Source organism: Pterocles gutturalis, unplaced genomic scaffold (assembly GCF_000699245.1).
Source record: "Pterocles gutturalis isolate BGI_N339 unplaced genomic scaffold, ASM69924v1 scaffold30440, whole genome shotgun sequence".
In the NCBI taxonomy this organism is placed as follows: Eukaryota; Metazoa; Chordata; class Aves; order Pterocliformes; family Pteroclidae; genus Pterocles; species Pterocles gutturalis.
The window spans coordinates 42,877-66,546 of record NW_010139256.1 but is presented as its reverse complement, the minus strand read 5'-3'; the positions used below and the strand labels follow the sequence as shown (position 1 = coordinate 66,546).

Here is a 23,670-nt window from a genome sequence, read left to right as displayed (position 1 = left end):
TAATACTTTAATGAACAAATACAGTATATATAAACTTCTTATTGTTCACAGAGATGTAGAAGTGGAGAAATTATCTGCATGTGGGAATTTTCCGGATCTACTTCCTGGTATGGATATAAGTTACTAAAAAATCCCTTTACCCCTTTCCTAACAAATATTTTCTTCTAGATAAGACATTTAGCTACTAATTTCACATGCACATTCAGATAATTGATTGTTTTTCTTCACCTCAGGCTCACCTGCTAAGTTTCTCCCTGATTTCAGGATTCTTAATTTCATTTTTCAGATCTTCAAAAGTCTGAGCTGAAGAAAGATTACAGTAAACTCTAAAATCATGGTAGGGAGGAATTCCATGATCTCTGCCTCTCTGAATATTCATAGCTGCCAGATCTAAAGCCACAGTACGTGCCATGGAGAAGAGTCTTTCTGTTAATTCTGTATTGAGTAATTGTGATGGGACACGCATCTTACCAGCAACACCAAACAATCCCCTTAGAAGTGGATCAATGCCTCCTTCATTTACAATCCGAAATGGAGAGAAGAATGCCTTATGAAGAGGTAGATGGCCTTGTGGAATAGGTTCAAAGTTTTCATCCAGTCGATACAGAAAAGGATTAATGAGTGTGTGACCAAACCTAAAAGCGGCAGTTGCAAACTCATTAGTTATGCCAGAATTAACACTGGGATCATAACCCTTATATTCGCCAAGCATCTTCATGCCTACCTCTCCAAAGATCTTAGGTAGCCAATGGCTAAATGTTATGTGTTGCATTTCTGCACCAACAATTTTGCGTGTTTCGTGATAGATTGTGTCACCATCCCAGTGTGGATTGAGTTTCAGTAGCTCTGTGGCAATTCTGTTGTGTTCTCTAAACCACAATGTGTGGATGCTGGTAAGACCCAGCTGTTCATTAGAACGCTGATCACCAGCTAAAAAGCAGGGAATTGGACTCTCATTTTCATCTCTCATACATTCTGTTGGTGGGCCAGTAGCGAACGGAAGAAGGGGCTTGCCAGATCTCTGTACAATGCCCTGTCTCAGAAGACCCCTTTGACTCGCCAAGTCTCTGATTTCCAGTGCTTCATGGTCTGAACTGCCATACACATTGGACGCATCAATGTATGAAGTCAGCTGGTTGATCTGTTCTCGTGGGTACACAGAATTCATCAGGAGAGATGTCATGCCGCTTCCACAAACCGGACTGGAGCGTACAAAAAACATGCAGCGTGCACCATTTCGAACTCTAGGATCATTTGGTGGTATCATGATCGAAAAGCAGGGAGGATCATTTGTACAAACTGAACTGCAATGCTGACCATCTGAAAACCTGGCCTCACTTAGGGCAGCTACAGTGAGGTCAAGGTCATGGTCAAGAAACTGACCCCACTGCATGAGCATGTGAGTGTACTGGTCATCAGGAGTTATTGTTTCCGTTCCGATCAGAGTAGTTGAAACCAAGCGAGGCATTGGGAGGGCGTAGCCATTAGAGAGCCTCCTGGGTTCAATTCCCCGAGGCAAATTAAATCCATTCTCGTAGACTGACTTTAACAGACGCTCAAATGCTGTCAGAGAAGCACCCCACATGGGATGCTGAAGGTTGTTGCATGTTCCATCGTGTGTCCTGTACTTCTGGTGGAAGCACATGTCTGAGCAGTTGTTCACTCGTCGATGGGCTGTACAGCCTGAGAGGTTAGCTATCAGATTCAAGTACTGTGGGGATACAAGATCATTATAGTGATAACCTGAAATCAGAAGAGAGACAGAGAGAAAATCAAAGACTTGACAGACTCACGTTCCCCACAGACCATTAATTTATTTGAAATGTTATTTTTTTATGTTGCATTTTCCACCAGATTAAATATCCCTGTTGTTTAAAAAGAATAATAATCCCATGTATATTAGAGCATCAGGTCATTTAAGCAACAACCACTATTAGGTCAGGAGGGAACTTCGTGAAATGCCAGTTCAAGTACACCTTTTACAAAATGTTTACAAATGGAACTTATTTCTTATACGGTCAGTTAAAGCAGAGATATTTTCAGAAACAAAAGCCTCATACTGAGGAAAATGGGAAGTCTTCCCCATGTCGGTAAAAGCATTTAAAAAACTGTCAGTAACAATTAAGTGGATTTCAAGACTTTACCTTTTGAGACTTGATAATTCACTGAACACTACTATTTTATTTTGCTTTATTACAGAAACAGTTGCACAATTTTGAGAAAAAAAATTCAAGAAAAGCCACAAAAGAAAATAATTGCAGGCAACATAGGTAAACAGAACAGTGACCTCTTGGAGAAGTGGTGTACCTCACATTCACATTACCCAGGACTAGTTTCTAAAGAAAACTGGTGTGTGCGTAACACTTGGGATAGGTTTTCTCTGCAAGCCACACCATTCACCTCTGGGACTACAACATATGTATCACATTCCTGCATTTTTTTCTCAATCCATAGAAAAATAATATATACAAAATATATACTGTAACTCATTAGAATTCTGTTTTTATAACTTCAAACTAAGGCTATGTGTTGCATGATCTCTGCTGTGGTATGATGGCATGTGGAATGACTGAAGACCATAAGGCCTCCTAGTACAGTGCCGGGTGACTGCACATAGCAGAACAGTCAGGCTGTGCCTTGCCTATGCTGCCTATTAGGAGTTATTCTAAAAGTGATTTTTTTTCTTAAAAATATTTGGGCTTCATTTCAGGAAAAAAAGTAATTCATTTGGGCTATATCTACATTACCAACTTACTTAGACCAACAGAAATGTGTCTGTACAGTGAAATTTTTGATGCTGAGAAAGACATCCCTACGGTATCCATTGTGCAGGAGGAGCAGGTTTCCTTCAGAAAAGCTTTACTTTGTTCTCCTGGAAGGAATGTGGCCTTGGACCACATTTTTTGGCTTAATTTGAAAAGAATCCTCAACGGCTCAAGACCACACCACAACTCACACCAAAGCCCAGGCACACCTTGAGTGATTAATGGATACAGAGTATGGATGAGAAAGGTTCCAGGATCCAGGAGAGAGCCCAGGAGGCAGAATATTTGTCAGTGTAGACACAGTTAACTAGGAACCATCACACACCACCATGGTTCTTGATCTGTAAAGCTTGCAGTCATGAGTAAAACCGAGCAAGAAGAATAAAGGCAGAAGGAAAAAAGGACATGAGTGAGCATACATTGGCACCGTGTTCCCACAGGCTCACGGCATTTCCACCATGATGGTCATCACTCAAGAATGTGAACCGAATGCAGTTTTGCAAGGGGTCGGTGCAGGCTAATTGCACACAGTTGGGAAATGTTCCTTTTAGTCCTGAGCTCAGTCCCAGAATGCCTGCAAAGACACTGACCTTCATCTACATTCAACACATGAACGTGTGCTAGACACACTGCTGCTCTCTGCCTATTGCTACAATGCAGGGCTATTTCAAACAAACCCCCTAAAGCCCCTCTTTGTCTTTTCCTTGAAAGGGACAGGACTGCTCACAGCTGCTCAGCTGGGACAGGACCTGGGCTCAGTCAGGGGATCTATGTTTTCTCAGCCTCAGGCTACCTGTACTCAAGTGGTTTACAAGTCAAAGCAAAGATAGTAGAGACCTAGTGCTTACATTAGGCAAAACTATCCAGTTCTTGAAGACATACATAAATTATTTTATGGAATATTCCAGACTAGGAAAAAGAAAAATAAACCACAGAGCAAAACCTGTAAGTGCCACTGGGTAGTACAGCAAAATACCCTCTTTGAGGATATTATTGATAACATATAATATGCTGGCTACTGGGGCAGCTTAATTCTAAAACTACACTATAATAACACTCCTTTTTAAATGATCTTCATTCATCATGGAATTCTTTCCTTATGATCATTACTCATGCAGTCTTTACATAAACATCTGTCTGCTGTGGTTATCCTGGTTGCTGCGCACATTTCTGAGATCAAGTTGTAAGCAAAACTCGAGTATGAATGCTTTGGGTAGAATGACCTCCATTACCAATTTAAAATAAAAGGTTCAGCTTCTCCGTTCAGAAGTTCAAGTTGCAGGCAATGTCTCATCTATGGATTAGATTTGATGGCTTTCTGAGCAGAGTGGAGTCTGCCATAAACACCAATCTCAGACTCTTCATTACCCCTTGTACTGTAAGCACTAACTCTGGTTCTCCTTTCTAAAAGGCTGGGTGCTGAGCATTTCCAGGGCTTAGAATTTACCTAGCTCAATTCACATAATATTAGCCATATTTTTCCAAACTGCAAGGAAGATGTTTCATAGAGTCATAGAAATATTGATTAGAAGGGACCTCTTACCCAGACCAAGCTCCTGCTTGAAGCAAGGCTGTCTCAGCACTGGATCAGCTCGGCTGTATCCCTGTCTAGCAGCCCTGAAAACCTCCAAAGACTGTGTCCTCATCCTTTCTGGATAAGTTGTTCCAGTGCTGCACTGGCCTCCTGGTGAGAAAGTGTTTCCTAACATCCAATCTGAACCTCCCAAGCAGCAATTTGTGGCCATTCCCCTTGTTATACAGTCTGGCACTGCAAAGGACAATTTGGCTCCATAGTCTTTCCTTGGGATATTCCAAGGTTTTACATTAAAAAAAGTCTCTGAATGGGAAACTGTCAAGTTTCTCGACTGTTCCCAATGCAAAAGTACTAAATAACACCTTTCATTGGACTCTGTATTTTGAAATAAAACCAAATAAGGACAAATATGAGTATTAAAATATGAGCATTAGGCTATTTAAATGAAAACAGATTTATTTTACTATTCAAGTTTCCCTAAAAGCCAGATTTCTGTGAATTTTGTAGGGCTGAGAAGCAAGCTTTGGTTGTGAACAGAATTTCCAGCATCACAGAAAGGTGCCTGATTTTGTGTTCTTTAATTTGTGTTTGTATGCTTCAATGCAAATTTTTGGTAAACTTTAGGTGACTGAATTTCACTGTTACAAATCAGACTTCATATGTTCCTAGTATTATATACAATATGCTTGAATATGCATCTAATCAGAGAACCAAATTAAATTGGGTTGCTCTTATGAAAAACAAACCTTCAAAGAAGTTTGAAGAAGTTTTTGTGGTAAACTATTCATCACAAATTATTTACTCAGCTCTAATAATGAGTAGCAAGCTTCTTTTACTAGCAAATGTTACAGTACTCCACAAAGCTTGCAGTCTTTGGTCTTATAAATACTTTCCGAGTTCACGATCAGAGTTAAAGTTTTCAGAAGTTACAATGAATACCCAATTAGAAACATCAAAAAGAATATAATAAGTAAAAATATTTCCTTTAGATTTTCAGTGTAGCTTTTGGCTATGTCTCAAGTCTCAAAAGCTCTCCTAAAACTCTATCATAATTTCCAAATGCCTCAGTCCCATGCCTCAAGCCTATCCACACACAGATCTACGCACATTAGTTGTATATGCTCCAGCTGGACTTCATGAATTTGAACTTGGACTTCAATAACTAAAAGGTAGAAATATTAATCCTCACATTTTTCTGCTATTTATAAAAAACAGCAAAAACTGTATTTCTCATTACATCAGATCAGTGTTAAAGGAAACAATTAGCTTAGTTTGATATGCACTTAAAGAATGAGTGGCAAGTAATTCTTTGAATACTACTGTGGTTCATGTAGAAACCTTGGTTTGTAAAGTACACAAATTCTTCTTGTTATATCATCTTTTCTCCTTGCCAAGGCACACCAACACTAAATGGTTTTACTTAAAGAAACATGAACAAAAAACTGATTATTTTTAATACATAATAGAAAAATCTGTTCTTCCATGAAACAATGGTCCTAATGAATTAACACACTGGGAGTTAACAAACAGGATGAATTCTGCACCTCTGTTATACCAAATTTGACCAGTAGAAGAATCTGAACATGAGTTTTTTCCCTTATATGTCAATGTGAGGAAAAATAAAAACACTACCCAGAGAGCTCAGACAAAGAGAATTACACCATAATGTAGCAATGTGCAAATCAAGGACTGAATTGGGCAAACACATATATTTGGTAAAGTTTCACAAAGTCAAATACTCCACTGATTTAAATGTAATGGTTCTGCAATTGGGACCCAGATTTGTAAAATAAATGTCTCTTGAAGTATAATGACCTAAGAAGGCAAATACATTTCAACACAGAAAAAAAAAAAGGAAAGAGTACTGACTTGTTCCATTCAGGTCAACCATTAGACCATCTCGTACATGCTCTTGAATAAGCTGTAGTGTCCTTTCAAATATTTCCCCAGCTCTTGCTTGCTCAACAGTGTATGGATCCCTTGGGTACCGAAATAAGGCTAGCAAATCATTTGGAGAACGAGGACGACTGATAGATAATTTGAAAAAAATAGTAAGTGTACACAGGAGTTACAAAATAACAATACTACAAAAATGTAAATGTTCAGCAACACGATTAGTACATACCTTGGTTACTCATCTCAAAATGGAAGGCAAACAAAAAAATATATTTAATACAATCATAAAACATTCAATCTTTAATAGCAATTAAACATTTAGTAGCCTTCTAATACACATATCTCAGCATAAAAACTGCTGCAGTGAATAGAGATCTCAACAGGAGTGTTTAAATAATAGGAATACTTACATGTTGAACTGATAGTATTCCCAGAACTAACCAAATATTAACAATGTAATTTAAGTAATAAAATGGCTTCTTGCTTAATAAATGTTCCATTATTTATAGTATATAAAAAAATTAATTTTGATTTCTCAATGTAAAAAAAAAAAAAAAAAAAAGGAGATACCTGTCAAACAGATGTGTACGTGTTGAATTTATTGCTCTGTCAACAGTTGCAATTGCTTCCACAATTGATGTTTGTACAAAAGGATCTCCATTTCGGCTGACATTAGGGACTACAGAAAGAGAAATTCACATGTTATTGCAAAAATGGCCACACACAAAAAAGATACTTCTATAAAAGGGAGTCTAGACACGACATCATTTCAGTTGTACAAAGTAAACCCCTGTTCTTTAAGCAGTAGTTTGTCCAAGTATAAAATTCTTAACTATTTTGGAATTCTATCAAAGCATATTGCAGTAGAGTAAAATATACTTAAAACAGAAGTTAATCTAAGTTTAAAAGTCAGCTTGCTTATAATTCTAAAACAAAATAAAGTGAAGATAAATGCATACAGCATTTAACTGTACATTAATTAGTCCTACAATTTCAAATAAAAACGACCAAAGCAAAAATTAATTATTGTTAATAATTTTTCTGGTGTGGTGTAATATCAGCTTCCAGGTGTTAATATCAAAAGCCTGACCTATAACCACTGCAATCAGTGCAAGTATTCCCTTTGATTTCAATTAGTACTGAATTCAGTGTAAGAATTTAAAGGGTTTATAGGAATGTGTTACAAGTGGAAAATACTGACAGACTTAATTTGCCTTTTAGAACAGATTTATCACATAAATTCAAAGAGATTTCACAGAAAAAAATAATAAAACACACACAGAGAAAAAGAAACCCTGCAGAATTTTATATATTCCTAACTAGCTACAGTAAATTAACATTGCTCCTCTCTTTGAGCTTAATGTAGTAAGCAACACACATTAATTTTAAAGGCCTATAAATATTCTATTTATTTTGATCACTACTTTGTTTTCTACTTTAAAATTATCTAACTTTTTAATACTACATTAAAAATCACATGCTTAAAAGCTATTTAACGGCTCTGCATAATACTGGAAACTCACTAATGCACAGGCCCATTCATCTGCCTTTTTATACAGCACTCAGTTGCAGATGGATGTTTGTACAATGTATCTAAGGCTAATAACCTTCCTTTCAGTCTAAACCAAGAACTACCAGATCCAGGGGCAACAGCTAACAATTTCCAGAGTGTGTTTAGATTGGAAAAGTCACAGAGGAAGAAGGGTAAAGTAGGGAAAAAGTCCAAAGCAAATACACTGGAATAAAATCAGCAGATGTACAAAGTCAGCTGACATAAAAAACATTGTTTGCAAGCTTTTCATGATTTTTTTTTTCTTTCTTAGGCAATATTTCATTATTTCTTCATAACTGGCAGCTTAGGCTGTGTCTATATGAGTTTCAGAGTCTAGACCTGGGTAATCAAACTAACCATCTATCCTGTCAAATAAAACAGTCCCTGGCTCTCTGTAGTTGTAGCCAAAGCCCCTTTCCCTGCCCTGAAGCCAGCTGCCTTGGGCTGCTGACAACATACTCCCAGCATCCAAGACGGGGCGACCCTTTCCACAGTGCTTAACAGCAATAGCCCCTGATCCGTCCCAATTACCAACTGTCCTCCTTGCTTGACAGCTTCATTTTTCATGGCAATCATACAGAAATATTATCAGATAAGCTACTTATTTTAAGGAGAAATATCATTTACATGTTTGCTACCCTCATTTTAGTTGTTTCACAGAGTGCTTGTGTGCCATGAACCATCTTAACACTGCAACACTGCAGATTGCAGAAATCTGGTGGCTGGTTACCTTCCCTCGTGCTGTCTGTGATAGATGTAACCTCGGTGTGTACTTTAGATATCTGTTTTACAGAGGTATCTTTCTGATTAATGGTACACGTGGGCTGAACCATAAACCTTGGTCAGATGTTAACTACACTGTCCTTTATTTTTGTTTAGACTATTTGCTGCCAGTAGTTTTTAGTTTAGACTGATAAATATTAAAAGTGAAAGCTCCCTGCAACCCTTTCACACAATATTTTTTTTTTGGCGGGGGGTAGGGTGTAGAAAAATGGCAATTTTTTTAAGCCTTATACTTAATCCAGAGACTTTAGAAAAGGACAGAAGAAAATGGCAAAAGAAAAGCATCTTTAAAATATTATTGAACATGGCCAGCAAAACTTGCCCAACCTACTTTTTATACACTTGCCTTTACACTGTCTCAATGTTAAGAAAATATTTTTATGCATTAGGAACATTCATAAAACATTAACTTTGTATAAAAGAAATGTTAACATGCAAATTTTTAGGCATTTCTGGCTATGCCATTATTAATGCTATCCAGATAGCAGGTAACCAGTACTTATAATCTGTCCACTTGTCCTCCTTGCTTCTCCGACAGCATCATTTTTATGGCAACCATAGAGAAACAATATCTGATATCCCACTAATTTTAAAGAGAAACGTCATTTACAGTTCCAGACTGAATGCAGGTTAATCAAGGGTAGTTTCACTAAATTTAAGGTTTACTGATGCTATAGTTTACAAGAAAAATAACCACACGACAATTAAATGCTGCAGATCAGCTAACACCAAGCTTTGTAGTTTGCTAATTTCACATCTGTGCAGTTACTTGCCTGAACTAAATGAAGAAAAAAAAAAAAAAGAGAGGATTATGGGATGAAAAGAAAAATCTGAATAAAAGAAAGAATTTAACATTTTATTTACTTTTTCCCACCTTACATATTAAGCAATTAGAATAAAACTAATCTAACTCAAACCTCTGGTTCATATACCTTACCGTTAACACTAAGCACCATACTAACAGAGGAGTATCCTATGGTATTCCGGGCAACACATTCATATCGACCTTCATCAGCTGTTCCAACATCGCGAATGGTAAGAAATCCCTCTGGGCTAACATGAAATTTTCCACTCTCAGTTACCTGTACTCCATCCTGCAGCAAAGCACAATATTTAGTTGTTCTAAACACCGGTTTTCAAACCTGAATTTTTGTCTTCTTTTTCTCTTTTATTTTTATATTTTGTGTTGTATTTCTATTTTGTATGCCAAAATAATAGTAAAATAGATTTACATGAACTTATATTAAAAACTCACACACTTATGTTGGCTGGAGGACTTGTATGTATTTCTAAATTGTACAGTGTATTTATTTATTTTTAAAAGTACTCATTATCATAAATCAAAGTGTGTTAATAGTTATAGGTCCTCACTACATAAAATTTAACACCCAAAAATAAGGTAGCATCTCTTGAGAACATATATATTTGATTTTACTCAAAATTAACCCACTAAAAAAGATGTCAAGAGCTGTATAAGTTCTTCATGTGCTATGCATTTAGGAGCTATTTAAGTTATATTAAAGCAGATATTCTAATGCTCACTAGTTGAAGAGAAGATAATCACGAAAATTGAAGATCAGTACTAGCAACCCATTAATTTGCCAGTAATTCTTCTAATAACCCTACCTAAGAGTTTGATATAACAATTATCGCACCAATGGAAATCAAAGCCACAGAGAGGTTACCAAAGAGTTACCAAAAGATGTCCTGGTTGAAGTGTCAATGAGCTCAGGAAAACATTATTTTTTATTGCTCTATATCTATAATATCATTGAAAGTGTGAATATCAATAGGATACTTGCACAGAACTGTAAATTATGAATTTTAGGTGGTGTGTATGATGATTTGTATTACTATATATATTTTATATATATAAAAAATTCAAGTTTGGTATCTATATTGCTTAGGGACATGGTTTAGTGAGTTAGGTGGTGTTAGGTTGGACTTGATGATCCTTGAGGTCTTTTCCAACCTTAATGATTCTATGATTCTATGATTCTGTGCTTCTATGATTCTATATACAAGCTCTGTATGAAAGATTTGCTGATCAAACTTGGGTAATGTTTTCAGACACCTGAGCAAGCAATAATTTGACAATGTGCATTTTAAATAGCTAATTATGAAGAGATGGAAAGGCTGCTGCCTTTCTGCAACAAACAAACAATATCTACCACCTTGTTCCATGTAATCACTGGCTCTGGCTCTCCTTGAGCACTGCACGGGATCTGCACGTTCGTGCCAACCTCCACTGTCATGTCACTGGGAACGCTGGCAAACACAGGAGTCACTAAAGAAAAATGATACATTGACAAGGAATGAAACACAGCTTGTGCAAAAGATGATCTAAAAAGAGGTCACTACTTTTTTTTTCAGCTACCCATCACTTCTTAATCTGTAACCCTGTTCTGTCTGCAAGTTTTTAGTTACATATAAGTTTGTTTTACAGATAAAATTCCTTATTCCTGATGTCTGCTTCAGGCTGATTTTTAAGCAGTCTTAACTCCTAACAAAAGAGGCTAGTGGTTGCCAAAAAAAAAATTAAATTTCACAAACTAAAAGCTCCAAAAAACATTTCTGTGAATAGCTAAATCTGAACAAAGTCACCAGAATGAATATTTCATCAATTTCTGACAATTTTTTAAGTTTTAATTTTTTAAATAGCAACACCAGAGTTTTCTTAGATGATAAAAGCAAAATTTTCCACAACTCATTCAGCTGTGATTCCCCCAGCCTGACTTGCTGAGGTGCTAAGCCTTCACAGAGCTCCTACCCCCCTGACACTAATGAGCCCTAGAACTTAAAACATCAAGAAATCACCTTCAGTTTTAGGAACACAGGGTACACACTTACGAAAACCCTGTGTGAAGAAAATAAATGCATTTTTAATCCTAATGTTCTTCAAATCCAGATTGACGCCCAGCATTCAGTTACCATCACAAGAAGCACAGACAAGATTATGAAGACATTAAGAACTGTACTTCTGCTGTATCATATCAGTATTTTGGGGGGAGCGAGAGGGGACTGTGCTTTTACAGAGGAGTATTTGGCCACAGAGCATACATTTATACTACCAACCAAATCTGGCTCTGGTGTTAAATTGTATGTAAATAGCTATTAAGGACCAGAAACTATTTCAAGTAAGGCATTGAGAGGCAGGCATCCAGCACTGGGAGGTAAGAGAGTCTGGTTCTGTGGATGTGAGCCACATCATGCCAGCATACAGATCTGGACCATTAATCAATACAGATTTAGCCACACTGACTAGACATTCAGGCATCCAGCACTGGGAGGTAAGAGAGTCTGGTTCTGTGGATGGAAGCCACATCATGCCAGCATACAGATCTGGACCATTAATCTGTGTTCATCAATACAGATTCAGCCACACTGGCTAGACATTCCTCAGATGAACAGTCCTTTTGTCAGAAGCCTAGAGGAAAAAGTTTTCTCTTCTTGCACAATTGAAAATAGCATTGCAGTGAATGTATGGAGAGCTCCAATTTCAGGCTGCATATGCAGCCTTCAGTCTTGTATTTACCATTTTTGGTGACTGGATTTTGCAACCTGAGTCACACAAAAATAATTTTATTAAACTGTACTCAAGTTCAGTGAGGTTTAACACAGCTGGAAGGCTATTAAACTTTTTAAAGCTGAGATTTGTTTTACAGAATTTTAGTCGAAAATTTTATGTAGGTGAAAAAAAAAAAATCTTGATTTCGACAAATCAATCTCCCAGTACTACTCTTAACTAAGAAAAGTGAATGGAATTTTTTTCTGACAAACATCTAAGCTCAGGAAGATATTTGAGCCCCTTTCACTAAAATAATGTTTAAGATGAGGTCATTAACAAGAAATTATTTTAATTAAATGTTTAATCTCCTTGAATTTAGTTAAACACCAAAGTACTTGACTAAATTATAAATATCAATATGATTCTAATTAATCCTAGAGGTAGCTTACTTAGAATTTACTTGAAGAAAAGCATAAGAAAAATGGAGCTTTTTTTTTTCTGTGTCATCTTATTTTAAGTATAAGGAATGACTTTTCATTGTGAAGGTCATTCTGCTGTTGTAAAATAAAGTGTTCTGTTTCTGGACATCAAAACATTATGTTAGTATTATTATTTAGTTAACAGCACAGAGTCTTACAAGAAACTAGTTTCTTCACAAACTAAAATACTTTCCCAAGCATAGGAATAGTCACCCACCAAGCAAACCTCCATTCTTTACAAAAGAATAAATCAGATAAACCTCCTTCACAGAAGACAGACTGTTCTAACAGAATGATGCTCTGCAGAAATACTGATAAGTATCTATACATGTTATTTATCAAAAACCACCTGGAATCTAAAAATAGATATACTCAGAAATAACGATCAGAAATGTGAAATGTCAGCAATACCCTGAACAGTAAGTTTTCGAAACAAGAAAAGTTATAGCTTCATTCTAACAAGCTTTTATCAAAAAAGGCCATGTTTAGTTGTAATTTTATGTAGTCTCCAAGTGATTTTGAACAAAGTCTATCAGGACACACTGTCCCACATGCTCAGCGTATAAAAACTAATAAAATAGCTTATAATTCAAAACCAGCAACTTAGAATCATTGTAAAATGCAGCAAAAGTCCTGAAGAAAAACCCAAGCGCTATTCCAGCTGTTTCAAAAGCTTTTTTCCATTCTTAACAAAAATAAACACTTCATATGAACATTTTGTGCCATCAAAAATAATTAATTCTCAATCTTAGATTTCAGAGAAAAAAGAAATCAAACACAGTACTGTCTATTTTTAGCATAAAAGAGCAATTTTTCTCTTTTCTTTTTCTTTTTCTTTTTTTTTCCCAGCAGTTGTACAGGAAGAACATACCTCTAGGCTGTACGGTCAGGTATACAACAACTCGTTGAGATCCAATAATGTTGACAGCTTGGCATTCATACTGTCCCTGGTCATGAAGAGCAACCCTGGAAATCCTTAAGGTTCCAGAGGATAGAACTAAGTGTCTTCTGTCAACAGACAATTGTCCTCCTGAAACACAGAGCAAGAGTATTTGCTATTTATATCAGTGTAGAACAAAGTCCCTTTGTGTCAGAAAAAGGGAAATCCTGAAGACTTTATATTTGATAAAAAATTGAAAAAAATTAGTCTTTAAAAAAAAAACTTTGGAACCTTTACTTCCCAGAAAATAAACATGTAAAGCAGACAAAACACACATATGCACACAATCATAAGCTATTACTGTTCATTTTATATTATTGTGTGTGTGTAATAATGCAATTCATCTCATCTGCCTAGGCCATCTTGAGAATCCATAGAAAAATACATACAGCCCTGAAAACACCGAATATAATAAAAATGAAATAAAAGATACATCAGAGTCTGTACACTATTCTTCCTTTCTGGACATTTGATTGGAGCAATCTTGGTAGAGAGAGAAGCAAGGGCATCATCAGCATCAAAATGATCAAGAGTTTGTTAAAAATCTGCTTTATCTACCATAAATTAGCGTTTCCTAAGAGTTGTCTTGCCTGCTAGAGCTATTTCATTTGATTCAACTGGATTATTTACTTACTGATAAAACATCCACTACAGCATTTCTTCCCGGTCAGTTTGGCTTAACACCTTTACAGCCACAACCTGATAAAACAGGCAGCAGAGTGCACCCCAGTGTTCCTGTCAATGCACATTAAGTGACAGAAATGCAGTTCTACTGACACCAGTTACAGGTTGGACTGTTCTGTTTCTAAAGAAAGCACATCCCACCTATTTTCATATCTCCAGTTAATGACAGTCACCTCCATTTGTTCTGCTGTAAACTGGCAGTGATTAGTATTGCCATATGTGATTTGTCTCATATTTCTTTAACATTTATTATTAGGAATCTAACATATATTTTAGTGAGTCCTTTTTACTGAAAAATGAAGAGTGCTCAGGCAGCTAGCTTCTGTGGCACACCTCACCTTTTCTAGCTAAAGCAGAAAGAGACGAGCCCCGTTTCCTTCAGAGACTGAAGCATCTAAACAAACACATGCAATTCTTTTCAATGCATGAGTGACTGCAAAATGAGAGATAAACTCCTCTAGTAGTTTAAAAGCAAAAAGGGAACTCGCTTACCTCCTTTAGTCCAGGCAATAACAGGCTGGGGATAGCCTTGTGCTTCACAAGGGAAGTCAACAGTTTGTCCCTCAATCACTGTTTTGTCTTGAGGAGTGACAGTAAACTGAGGTAGAGCTACAGAAGAGAAAACAAACTGGTTAAAAATAAAACAAACTGAAAAATGCATGAGTGTCTGAAATTACGTACAGTTTCCTGTGTGACTTGAATAGCTCACATTGGTGGGAAAAGAGATGCTAGTGGGACTCTCTCATATTGTTACTGCTATAGGGCAGAGATTTAGGGCAGCCGCTTGTGCAACAGGAACATTTCCTTCTCAAGCTGACCCTGGTGTCAGTGAAGGCCTCTGGGATCCATTGCTATAGATCCAAACTAAGAGATACAGTAAGATTTGTAGAACCAAACACAGAGTGTTCCCTGGATTAAAAATACCTTCTCTTTCTCTCAAAAAATCTTCAGCTAAATTGTGGAGAAAATGCAATGCAGTCAAAACCATCCTGAGCTGCAGCGAGTGGAGCGTGGGCCAGTTTCTGCAGTAACATCACGGCATTATCAGTGTGAGAAGAAATTTGTTCAGCTCTCAAAACACAGTCATCCATTGGTGAATGATAAATGAACAAATCACATGTACAAGTTGCTGTGTATAGCTTTAAAAACTGAACTCATTAACAAAGCATTTGCAACCTAAACTGTTTGCCAACTAGAGATCTTAATATGAGGACAGAAACAAACTTAAATTTAAAATTTACTCAAAATGTGTTGCAAACAAAAGTTTCAGCATTAAAACATTTGCAAAAAAATAGTCTCCATCTATATAGGAAGCTTTTTGATACATTGTTCTCAGAAATCTTCATATTCATCCTACTGACATACAATACCAAAATCATTAGGATCACAGTACGTTACAGTACTTTGATTTTTGTTTTGCAGAAAAGCTATGCTAGTGCCTCAGCTGGCAGAGTGATAGTATCTGAGAAACTCAGAAAATGCACCCACATTCACTCAAGTGTTTACAAAACAAAGGAAGCGCAGATCTGCACTTGAAGCTCCATTTCTAGTACTGCAAGCACAAATTCTAAGATTGCTACCTGTTACAGAAAACATACAGTCCTCCACAAACTGGACATTTTATGTTTACTCCTACAAGCAAACTAAATATATAATAAGAAATACACATTTCAAAACACCATTGATTAACTTCTGAGAACCATCAATGAAAATTAAGTTTCAGAAAATTTGTATGTAATGTATATTCTGAGCGAAAGGTATAGCAATTTTCCTATGGACTATACTAGAATAGTGTAATTAAAAGAAAAACCTCTTACGATTTTAGTTCGGCTCTGACAATTCAGAAAAAAAGACAAAACAACAAAAATTGAAGTAATATATACTCCTCCTAATGTGTTTTCCAGCTTGTCACTACTAGTTTAATGTTACTCACCATGAGTTTAACATTACTCACCTTGGACTATGATGTATGCGGTCGCATGGATATTATCTATGCTGTTAGTTGCAAAACAGGTATACTCGCCACTGTCCTCCTGCTTCACATTTTGTATGTAAAGACCTCCTGATGGAGTTATTGTGATGCGAGGGTCACTGGGTAAAGGGGTTCTGTCGCCTTTGGTCCAGGTAATTCGTGGCTGAGGGTGCCCGGCTGCGCTGCACTCCAAGGTAACACTCTCTCCAACTAGTACTTCAGTATTTTGTGGGTGAATTACAAAACTAGGCCGGGCTGAGAGAGAAGAACAATGCCTAAATATGACTTTTAGCCCACATAGCACTAATTTATATGAATATTGTAATAGTTTGGGGAATCTAGAGGTTTTTTTAATAGCTCTGTTCCAACATACTTCTAATCTTGGTGCAAACTCTGCCTCACTTTAAGCATAATCTAGCTGCAGACATTTATAAACGGCAATAGATAAAAAATAAAAGTTCATATAATTGCACTGATGTGTTTTCTTAACTTCCATTAAAACTATTTTCAGACATTTCCTTTTCATTTGCTGATCTTTATAAAGATATTTTCAGAGGCACAGACACTCAGATCCAGAAAACAAACTGGCTAAAAATTGCCCTAAGTGCACAAAAAGACAAAACGGATTAAGCTACGTTTTAGTAACTTTTCCCAACTACACACGTGCTTTGCAGTGATATTTTAAGTTTACCTGATGCTGAGTGCCAAAACAAAATTTTCTCTCAGCAAAGTTTCAAATTTAAAAACATTACAGACCTGAACAGGAATTCAATGCTCGCAAACATGAAGCACTGGCGAGACAGAGATTCAGGCTAAAAAGCTCCTGAGCAAGGATGGCTGCACAGAATGTGCCAAGGCTCTCATGACTGGCCTGTTTGGAAGTTGTGATTTTCAGGTATCCAGAGAGAACATTATTGCACACTGAGCAATGCTGCAATGCAACAGCCTCTCTTCCTAATCCTTGTACAAACAGCCTACATGACTATAATCAGAATTACATACTATAATAAAGACATTAATCAACTGGCTGATTTGCATTTTTGTTCTAAGGATATTATAACTTCATGATCTAGTTCTTAACAGGCCTAAGCACAAGAAATCTACATGTCAAGAAGATACAAGAGCCAGAACATCTTATTTTTAGTGATCTTATTATCAAAACGATTCTCTATCTGAATGCAAAATTCAGACTTTACATTCTTTACCTGGTGACTCAAAGTATCTAAGAGTAACTTCCTGAGTTTTCACTTCTCCAGCCACATTTTTTGCCATGCACTGGTAAATGCCTTGGTCTGTTTCTTGAGTATTCTGAATCATTAATGTGCCATCATCTAGCAAGTTTAGACGGGAATCTTCTTTCATACTGAGCTCATTACTGTGAAGAAAAGAATCTGCTGGAGTTAAACCTTTAAATCACCAGCACAGAAAACTACCAAACAATAAAACTCAAAATATATTAACCAAAACAACTTCGGGAAAAAAAAAACAAACGTTCTCTGTGTTACGTAAAATATGAGATCCTTTAGTTTTCTCCTAAAGAGAAGAAGAGGAAAACCAAAAATCGAACCAGTTTTGCTTATGCAAGTAGTACATCTTCAAAATTAAAAGACAAAACACTTTCATGAGTGAAAGCTTACAAGGAAAAAAGTGAACAAAATACACATAACTGGTCTCATTTTCTTTTAAGGCTGTTCTAACTGGCAAATCAATTTAAAATGTTTCCGCTGGAGTTATATCGTGCAAGCTCAACACTCAAGATACTTCCAACTAGGAGAGGGGTCAGTTGCTATAAAACCATCTTTGTGCCAATCTCTGTCTGGACTGCTCAAGGAGCACTAATGAACCTGATTGTAATTTGCACTGACTTGAAACGTAAGTTAAGATCAGGTCTTCAGGCTACGTCATGGATACATTTCTATGATATTAACCAAGAACTGTCAGGGGTTTTTATCAAAGGAACGGTTTCTCACTCCATCCCTCAACAAATGATGAAGAAAGCACAGAGGAGGAGATCGCATCCCCTATGTACAAAATACAGCCTGACTGCTGATGTTTTCAACATACTGCTCAACAGGTCAATGGCTTTTGATTGAAATCTTGCCATATTCAACTACCTTGCAAAGCACTTTGCTCTCATTCATGCAGCCAGGAAACATGCCAGAGTCAATAATCCCACACCCCAAGCTCAAATTTCTTCTTAAAACTCTTTCATATGTGTATTCTGAATACATGTTTTCTTTGTTTATTATAAAAAGTACATGAGCCAAAGACAATTTTAATGAAATAATTATGCCATCCAAGTTCAAGGCTCAGTTCTTGACATACTCCATAACCACTGTACCCTTGCTGCATGTGGGGTTCTCCCTGACATCAGCACAAAGCTACAGCACAGAGCTGCAGGACTCTACATTGTTCCATTTTATCAACAAGTAACAAACTAAAATGGTTCATTTGCTAATATAAATTGTGAGGAAATTTATTTTCCAGGTCAGGTTTTCCGTTATGTATAAGAGCATTACTAATCCAAAATCTGAATAAAATAGTGGTAAACTCACAATTCATGTCTCCATCGTAAATTAACCTCAGTTTAAGTGGGGCAACAGGTTGCTGGGTGGCTGGTTCAGCCGCACCCTGCCCAGCACTGCTGGAGGGAGCCAGGCTCTGGGCAAAGCTCTAGCAGCCACTCTGCAGCAGGTTGGCCCTTGGGCTGCTGAAAGACACACGTCATTTATAGGCCCTTCTCTCCCATCTGCTAAGCAGAGAGGAGAAGCAATGGGGAAAGTTGTCCAGAGAGCTTGTGCAACCTCCATCTCTGGAGACTTTTAAGACCCAACTGGATAAAGCAACCTGGTATGATCCTGCTTTGAGCAGAAGGCTGCACGGGACACCTTCCGAGATCCCCTCCAAACTGAATTACCCTACAGTCCTGTGATATAAGCACTTGCCTGCCCTCCATATACTGGGTCTGGGGAGCCTGGAAATTGATATACCTCCCCTCTTCTGGTATGGAGGTATACCTTGGAAGAAAGCTGCCTCCAGGGAGCTGGGGCTCAAGGAAGATCTCCTTTGCAACCTAACTTATCAAGCTGGAGTCCTTTAAAAAAGTAGTCTTTGCTCTTCCTCAAAATGTAATGCAAACAGACCTGCACAGGGCATGCAAACGCTAGCTAAACCCACAGACTGCACGTGCAGCACATCCATATTGCCTGGTACTTACATACAATGATTTACAGTTTTACAGGGGTGAGCAACTTTGCAGGTACAACTGCAGTTGAAAGTCTTACCAATAGTATTATAGTAATAAATTAGCATTTTCTAAAGTTATCAGCTATTAAGTGTTTAGAATTACTAATAAAACAGATCCGGGCCATTATTGCTTCACATACTTCTTTTAACTATGTTTCTGCTGTAACTATTCCACATAGTAAGGTGTGGGGACATGCACCCAGAAATGTACACACACCCAGACAAGCATTCTTGCATCAAGTTTCTCTCTTACTCTTTTAAACTTACTTGTTTCGAAGCCAGATAATTTCTGGTTTGGGATTGCCTTCAGCTCTGCAAGTGAAGTACACTGTATTCCCTGAGGTAACATCCACATCCTGAGGCTCTGATGTAATTCTTGGCCTCTCTATATCAACAATAAAACATATAAGGAACTCTTACTTGTTTTAAAACTACTAAATAACAGTAAATACAAAATTTTCCATACACATTGTAGAAAAATATTTTTCACAAATATTTTAACTTAAAATATTTATATACTTAATCAGGATTAAATGCACTCTTCACTATGCAAAAGTGACTGTGGGCTTTCTGGCCTCCTCCATTGTTCCTCAGGACATTTTAGCAGACTGGAAACGGATTGTGCAAATTTGTATCAGGTTCTAAAGTAGCTGTTTTATTTATTTGAACAGAGGCTCAATTTGCTTATGAAGGAAAAACTTCAAAGCAGCAAGCACAAGTGCCATTTAAAATAACTTCCTCTAGATAAGTATCAGTGCCTAGCCTGCCTCCTACAGAATAATTTGTTCAGCTTGCTTCCTGCAATTTACATATTCAGGCTCCTTAGATGTGCAGAGAGCTGGCAGGATGCCATGTGAATTACTCTTGCACCAAATCCCCTTTTTACTATCAAGAACCTTGTAGACACTTATGGTCATAATTCTCACAATCAGAATTATATCCAATGCAGAACTAAAAGAACAATTTACTTATTTTATAACTTCACATCATCACATGGCTGGGCAGGCAAATGCCCATAGCTTGGTGAGAAATCTGCATTTTGATTTTGGAACAAAGAGGTGCAGAGCCGAGACCCAGGGTGCCCACAGGGTCGAGCCTTTGCAACCCTAGGCTGACGGAATAAAGATGAACAACAAGGATTATAATACAAGTGCTTATCCGTTAATCCTTCAGTGACAGAGGATTGCAGTGCCTTTGCAGGGCACTCCGTGTAAGTATAGCTGAGTAAAAAAGAGATCCAGTGTCCTGACCCCAATTCCAATATCAACAAGAGTTTTAACAATAATGTCTGTGAAATCAGAAGCAATTCTGTACAGTTTCTTTCTTCCCTTTCCCTCACACAGAAGGGAATAAAGGACACCAAACAACATTAACATAACACCAAAGACCCTAGCTGAGAATCCTTTTGTCATCAAAACTGAAATATAGAAAGGAAAAATCAACTCTTCTGGATAATCACATTTAGTTCCTCGAGAAGGTTCAAATATGGTTATACTTGTTTCATCAAAGATAAGCTGAGGGGTAAAAGCAATCAGTTCTGTCAGAAGGGGACAAAAACTGAGAAGGAATAAGGGAGATTTCTGGAAATAACCAATATTGACCAGAGGCAGTCAGTGTTATCGAAGAGAACAGAACAACAAATTATAACAAAACAGAAAAAAAAAAACAGTTTAGGTACATTTAACACATTAAAGAAGCCATCAGGAAGCGGCAAACCCACCACAGTTAAGTTCTTCTGGTGTTATCGTGGCCACTGATCTTCCCTGGATCCTTCGTGGATACTCACAGGTAGCTGCTGCTTGAGCATTACCCGACTCCGCATACGTCTTCAACAGCTCCGCCAGCCACAGGATTTCACAGTCACAGTGAAGAGCGTTCGAATCCAAACGTCTGCACAAAACAAGAAGCAGCCACAGCACCTGTTAGCAAGCTCCAACTATTTTGTTAGGATCAAAACAGTTCTGCAATACCAGCAGCGCCTTTATCTGTGAATACAGACAAGGGGCAATGTGGAATACTGGTGATGATTACTTGCTTATATGCATTCTGGTAGTCTTTATTACAAAAATACATAATAATTTTACTGCACGGGTTGGGCTGTGTTCAACATAGCAACCATCTAAACAACCTTTCTTTTTTAACCCCAGCATTCAGTAAATAAATCAGATTTTATTTATATGTTATACAAACTTTGCTTAAATAAGGAATGTATACCATTCTCCCCACACTTTTTTCTGCATTACTGTAGTAACTTCACAGCTAACCTGACATTTTTACAACTTCCCATTTCACTGATCAGGCAACTGAGACAAAGACCCACAGTTTTATTTAAGCATAAAGCTCTCGCTGAGTTCAGTGGTTCAGTAACTTTGTAAAACACCTGTGTATTTCAGATAATGAGAACCCATAAATTCTGTTGACTTTCTTTCCAGTAGTGAAGGGCTCTGTTATTAAGTGGAGTACTGCATTTCTTGGTGGATAGGAAAAAAAAAACAAACATTAAGTACAGAAACCTGTACCATCAAATATAGCTAAATGTCTAGATTGGAATTAAAGTTGCGTGGCAAAGCAACCTCAGTTTGGTGTAACTTTTGGGGTAGTAAACTTTTTGATCATTTTGTCTCTTAATATTTTTTTAACTTCTTGTAGAAATGCCCAGATATTCTATCTTCCCTGTTCTCCTATGAAAAACAGGCAAGAACAAGCAAAACTGTTTTAAAAGTTATTGCACAAATGTCTCCCTGAATATCAGATGTTACTGGTAGAATTTAAATCCGGAACATAAAAGTCATAATGCAGCCTTTAGGGATAAGCTGTCCCAGGTCAGAGGACAACTGGTCAGTTTAGCCCAGTGTCCTGTTCCGCTAATAGCCACTATCAAAACCCCCCTTCACCTAGGGATTATGTGAAGAAGCATCCCTTTCTGTTTGCATGAACTCCACAGGAATCTAAGGGAGTTATTAGTAAAGCAGCTACTACTGGAAGGTGCACACATTATCAAAATTTACTTTATTCTGCCTTCTGTCCACAGTTAAAGGTATGGTTTCACAGCTGTCCTAAGCCAGGAGGACCATCCTCCTTTTATGTCCCTTGTGATCTCTCTTCCTGGTAGAGCTGGCACGGTGACGCGCTGCAAGCACATCCTCAGCAGTCCTCCCGGAAAGGGGGGTATGGAATGCATGACTGCCTTTCTCAAAACGGCAGTCTTGGATAATTTAAAGAACGTTTATTCTAGATCACTGGAAATTCAAAGTGAGGGACAGAAAACCCTCTGAAAGTCACCTTACTATGGTATTCTTATTGAGTTCAAGTTTTCAAACGCTGCTGAAGGATTAAGAAGCCTCTGATTTTCCAAGTTAACGGCATTTCAAGAAGAACTGGCTTCTGGAGTTGCTTTGGAAAGTGATACTTACATTCTAAAACTACAAAGCATCTTTTTGTCACCATGTTTTTATCACCAGATAAGAACAAGTAAAACAATTACAAGACAATACCAAAATAACCAACTACTGAAAGAGATCAGAGAAGGATCACCCAGTAAGACATATAAGAGTAGGAAAAAACAAACAAACAAACAAACAAAAACAAACCAAAGAAGGAGCTGTGTGTGTTATTTGGTTTACAAAACAAGACCATATGACTACCAATAATTCCAAGACAGCAAATAGACATAAGGATTTAGTCAGGCACTAAAGACAGTAGAATATGAAGCAATGGTCTCAATCTATGTATATAAACAACTGAAGCAGAGCTTAGGAAATATTATTTAGTATTTAAAACAATTACACAATGAAAGTAATTTTCAAGGAAAATAAATATTGCAATACGAGATACAGTATAATTACACTATTTAAACTTCCTTTAGTTCCATAATAATTCAATTTACTTACAGTCTCTTCATAGATTCTAAGTGACTAAATGTTCCAGGAATCAAATGAGCTATTCTGTTGTTATGTAAAAATCTGTTAAAAAGCACAGAAATATGCACGTAATAATTCAGATTTTGACATGTACTGATTTCATTTACATTCTTGTGAAAGTCCTTTAAAAGAAAGTAATTTTAGAAAATTAAAAAAACAAAAATTAACCTTTTTCAGTAATACATTGGTTGCCATTTTTTAAGTGGTCTCCAAAATGTATTTGGTGTGTCCATATGGGGAAAAAGAAGCCATAAAAAGACAAAGGAACCAAAAGGAAGGGAAGTTCATAAGCATTCAAATGTGAAATGTAAAAAAAAAAAAAAAAAAGACAAGTCATAATATAAACCTTCTACTTCTTCATTCATAACATTTATTTTAGGCATTGATCACA

The 23,670-nt window shown here is 37.1% G+C and overlaps 1 protein-coding gene across 1 annotated transcript in view; it reads right to left on the bottom strand.

Moving 5' to 3' along the window:
* The window catches only part of LOC104468985 (peroxidasin homolog), a gene marked incomplete at both ends in the record, with an annotated part of 42,510 nt that overhangs the window by 3,102 nt on the left and 15,738 nt on the right, over positions 1 to 23,670 (bottom strand). Inside the window, 12 exons of the mRNA XM_010083295.1 lie at positions 240 to 1,743; positions 6,169 to 6,326; positions 6,766 to 6,874; positions 9,468 to 9,624; positions 10,705 to 10,817; positions 13,389 to 13,547; positions 14,634 to 14,750; positions 16,096 to 16,368; positions 17,319 to 17,488; positions 19,627 to 19,744; positions 21,080 to 21,249; positions 23,250 to 23,321. Of these exons, the coding sequence (XP_010081597.1) occupies positions 240 to 1,743; positions 6,169 to 6,326; positions 6,766 to 6,874; positions 9,468 to 9,624; positions 10,705 to 10,817; positions 13,389 to 13,547; positions 14,634 to 14,750; positions 16,096 to 16,368; positions 17,319 to 17,488; positions 19,627 to 19,744; positions 21,080 to 21,249; positions 23,250 to 23,321 (3,120 nt within the window). The remainder of the gene's footprint in view (positions 1 to 239; positions 1,744 to 6,168; positions 6,327 to 6,765; positions 6,875 to 9,467; positions 9,625 to 10,704; positions 10,818 to 13,388; positions 13,548 to 14,633; positions 14,751 to 16,095; positions 16,369 to 17,318; positions 17,489 to 19,626; positions 19,745 to 21,079; positions 21,250 to 23,249; positions 23,322 to 23,670) is intronic.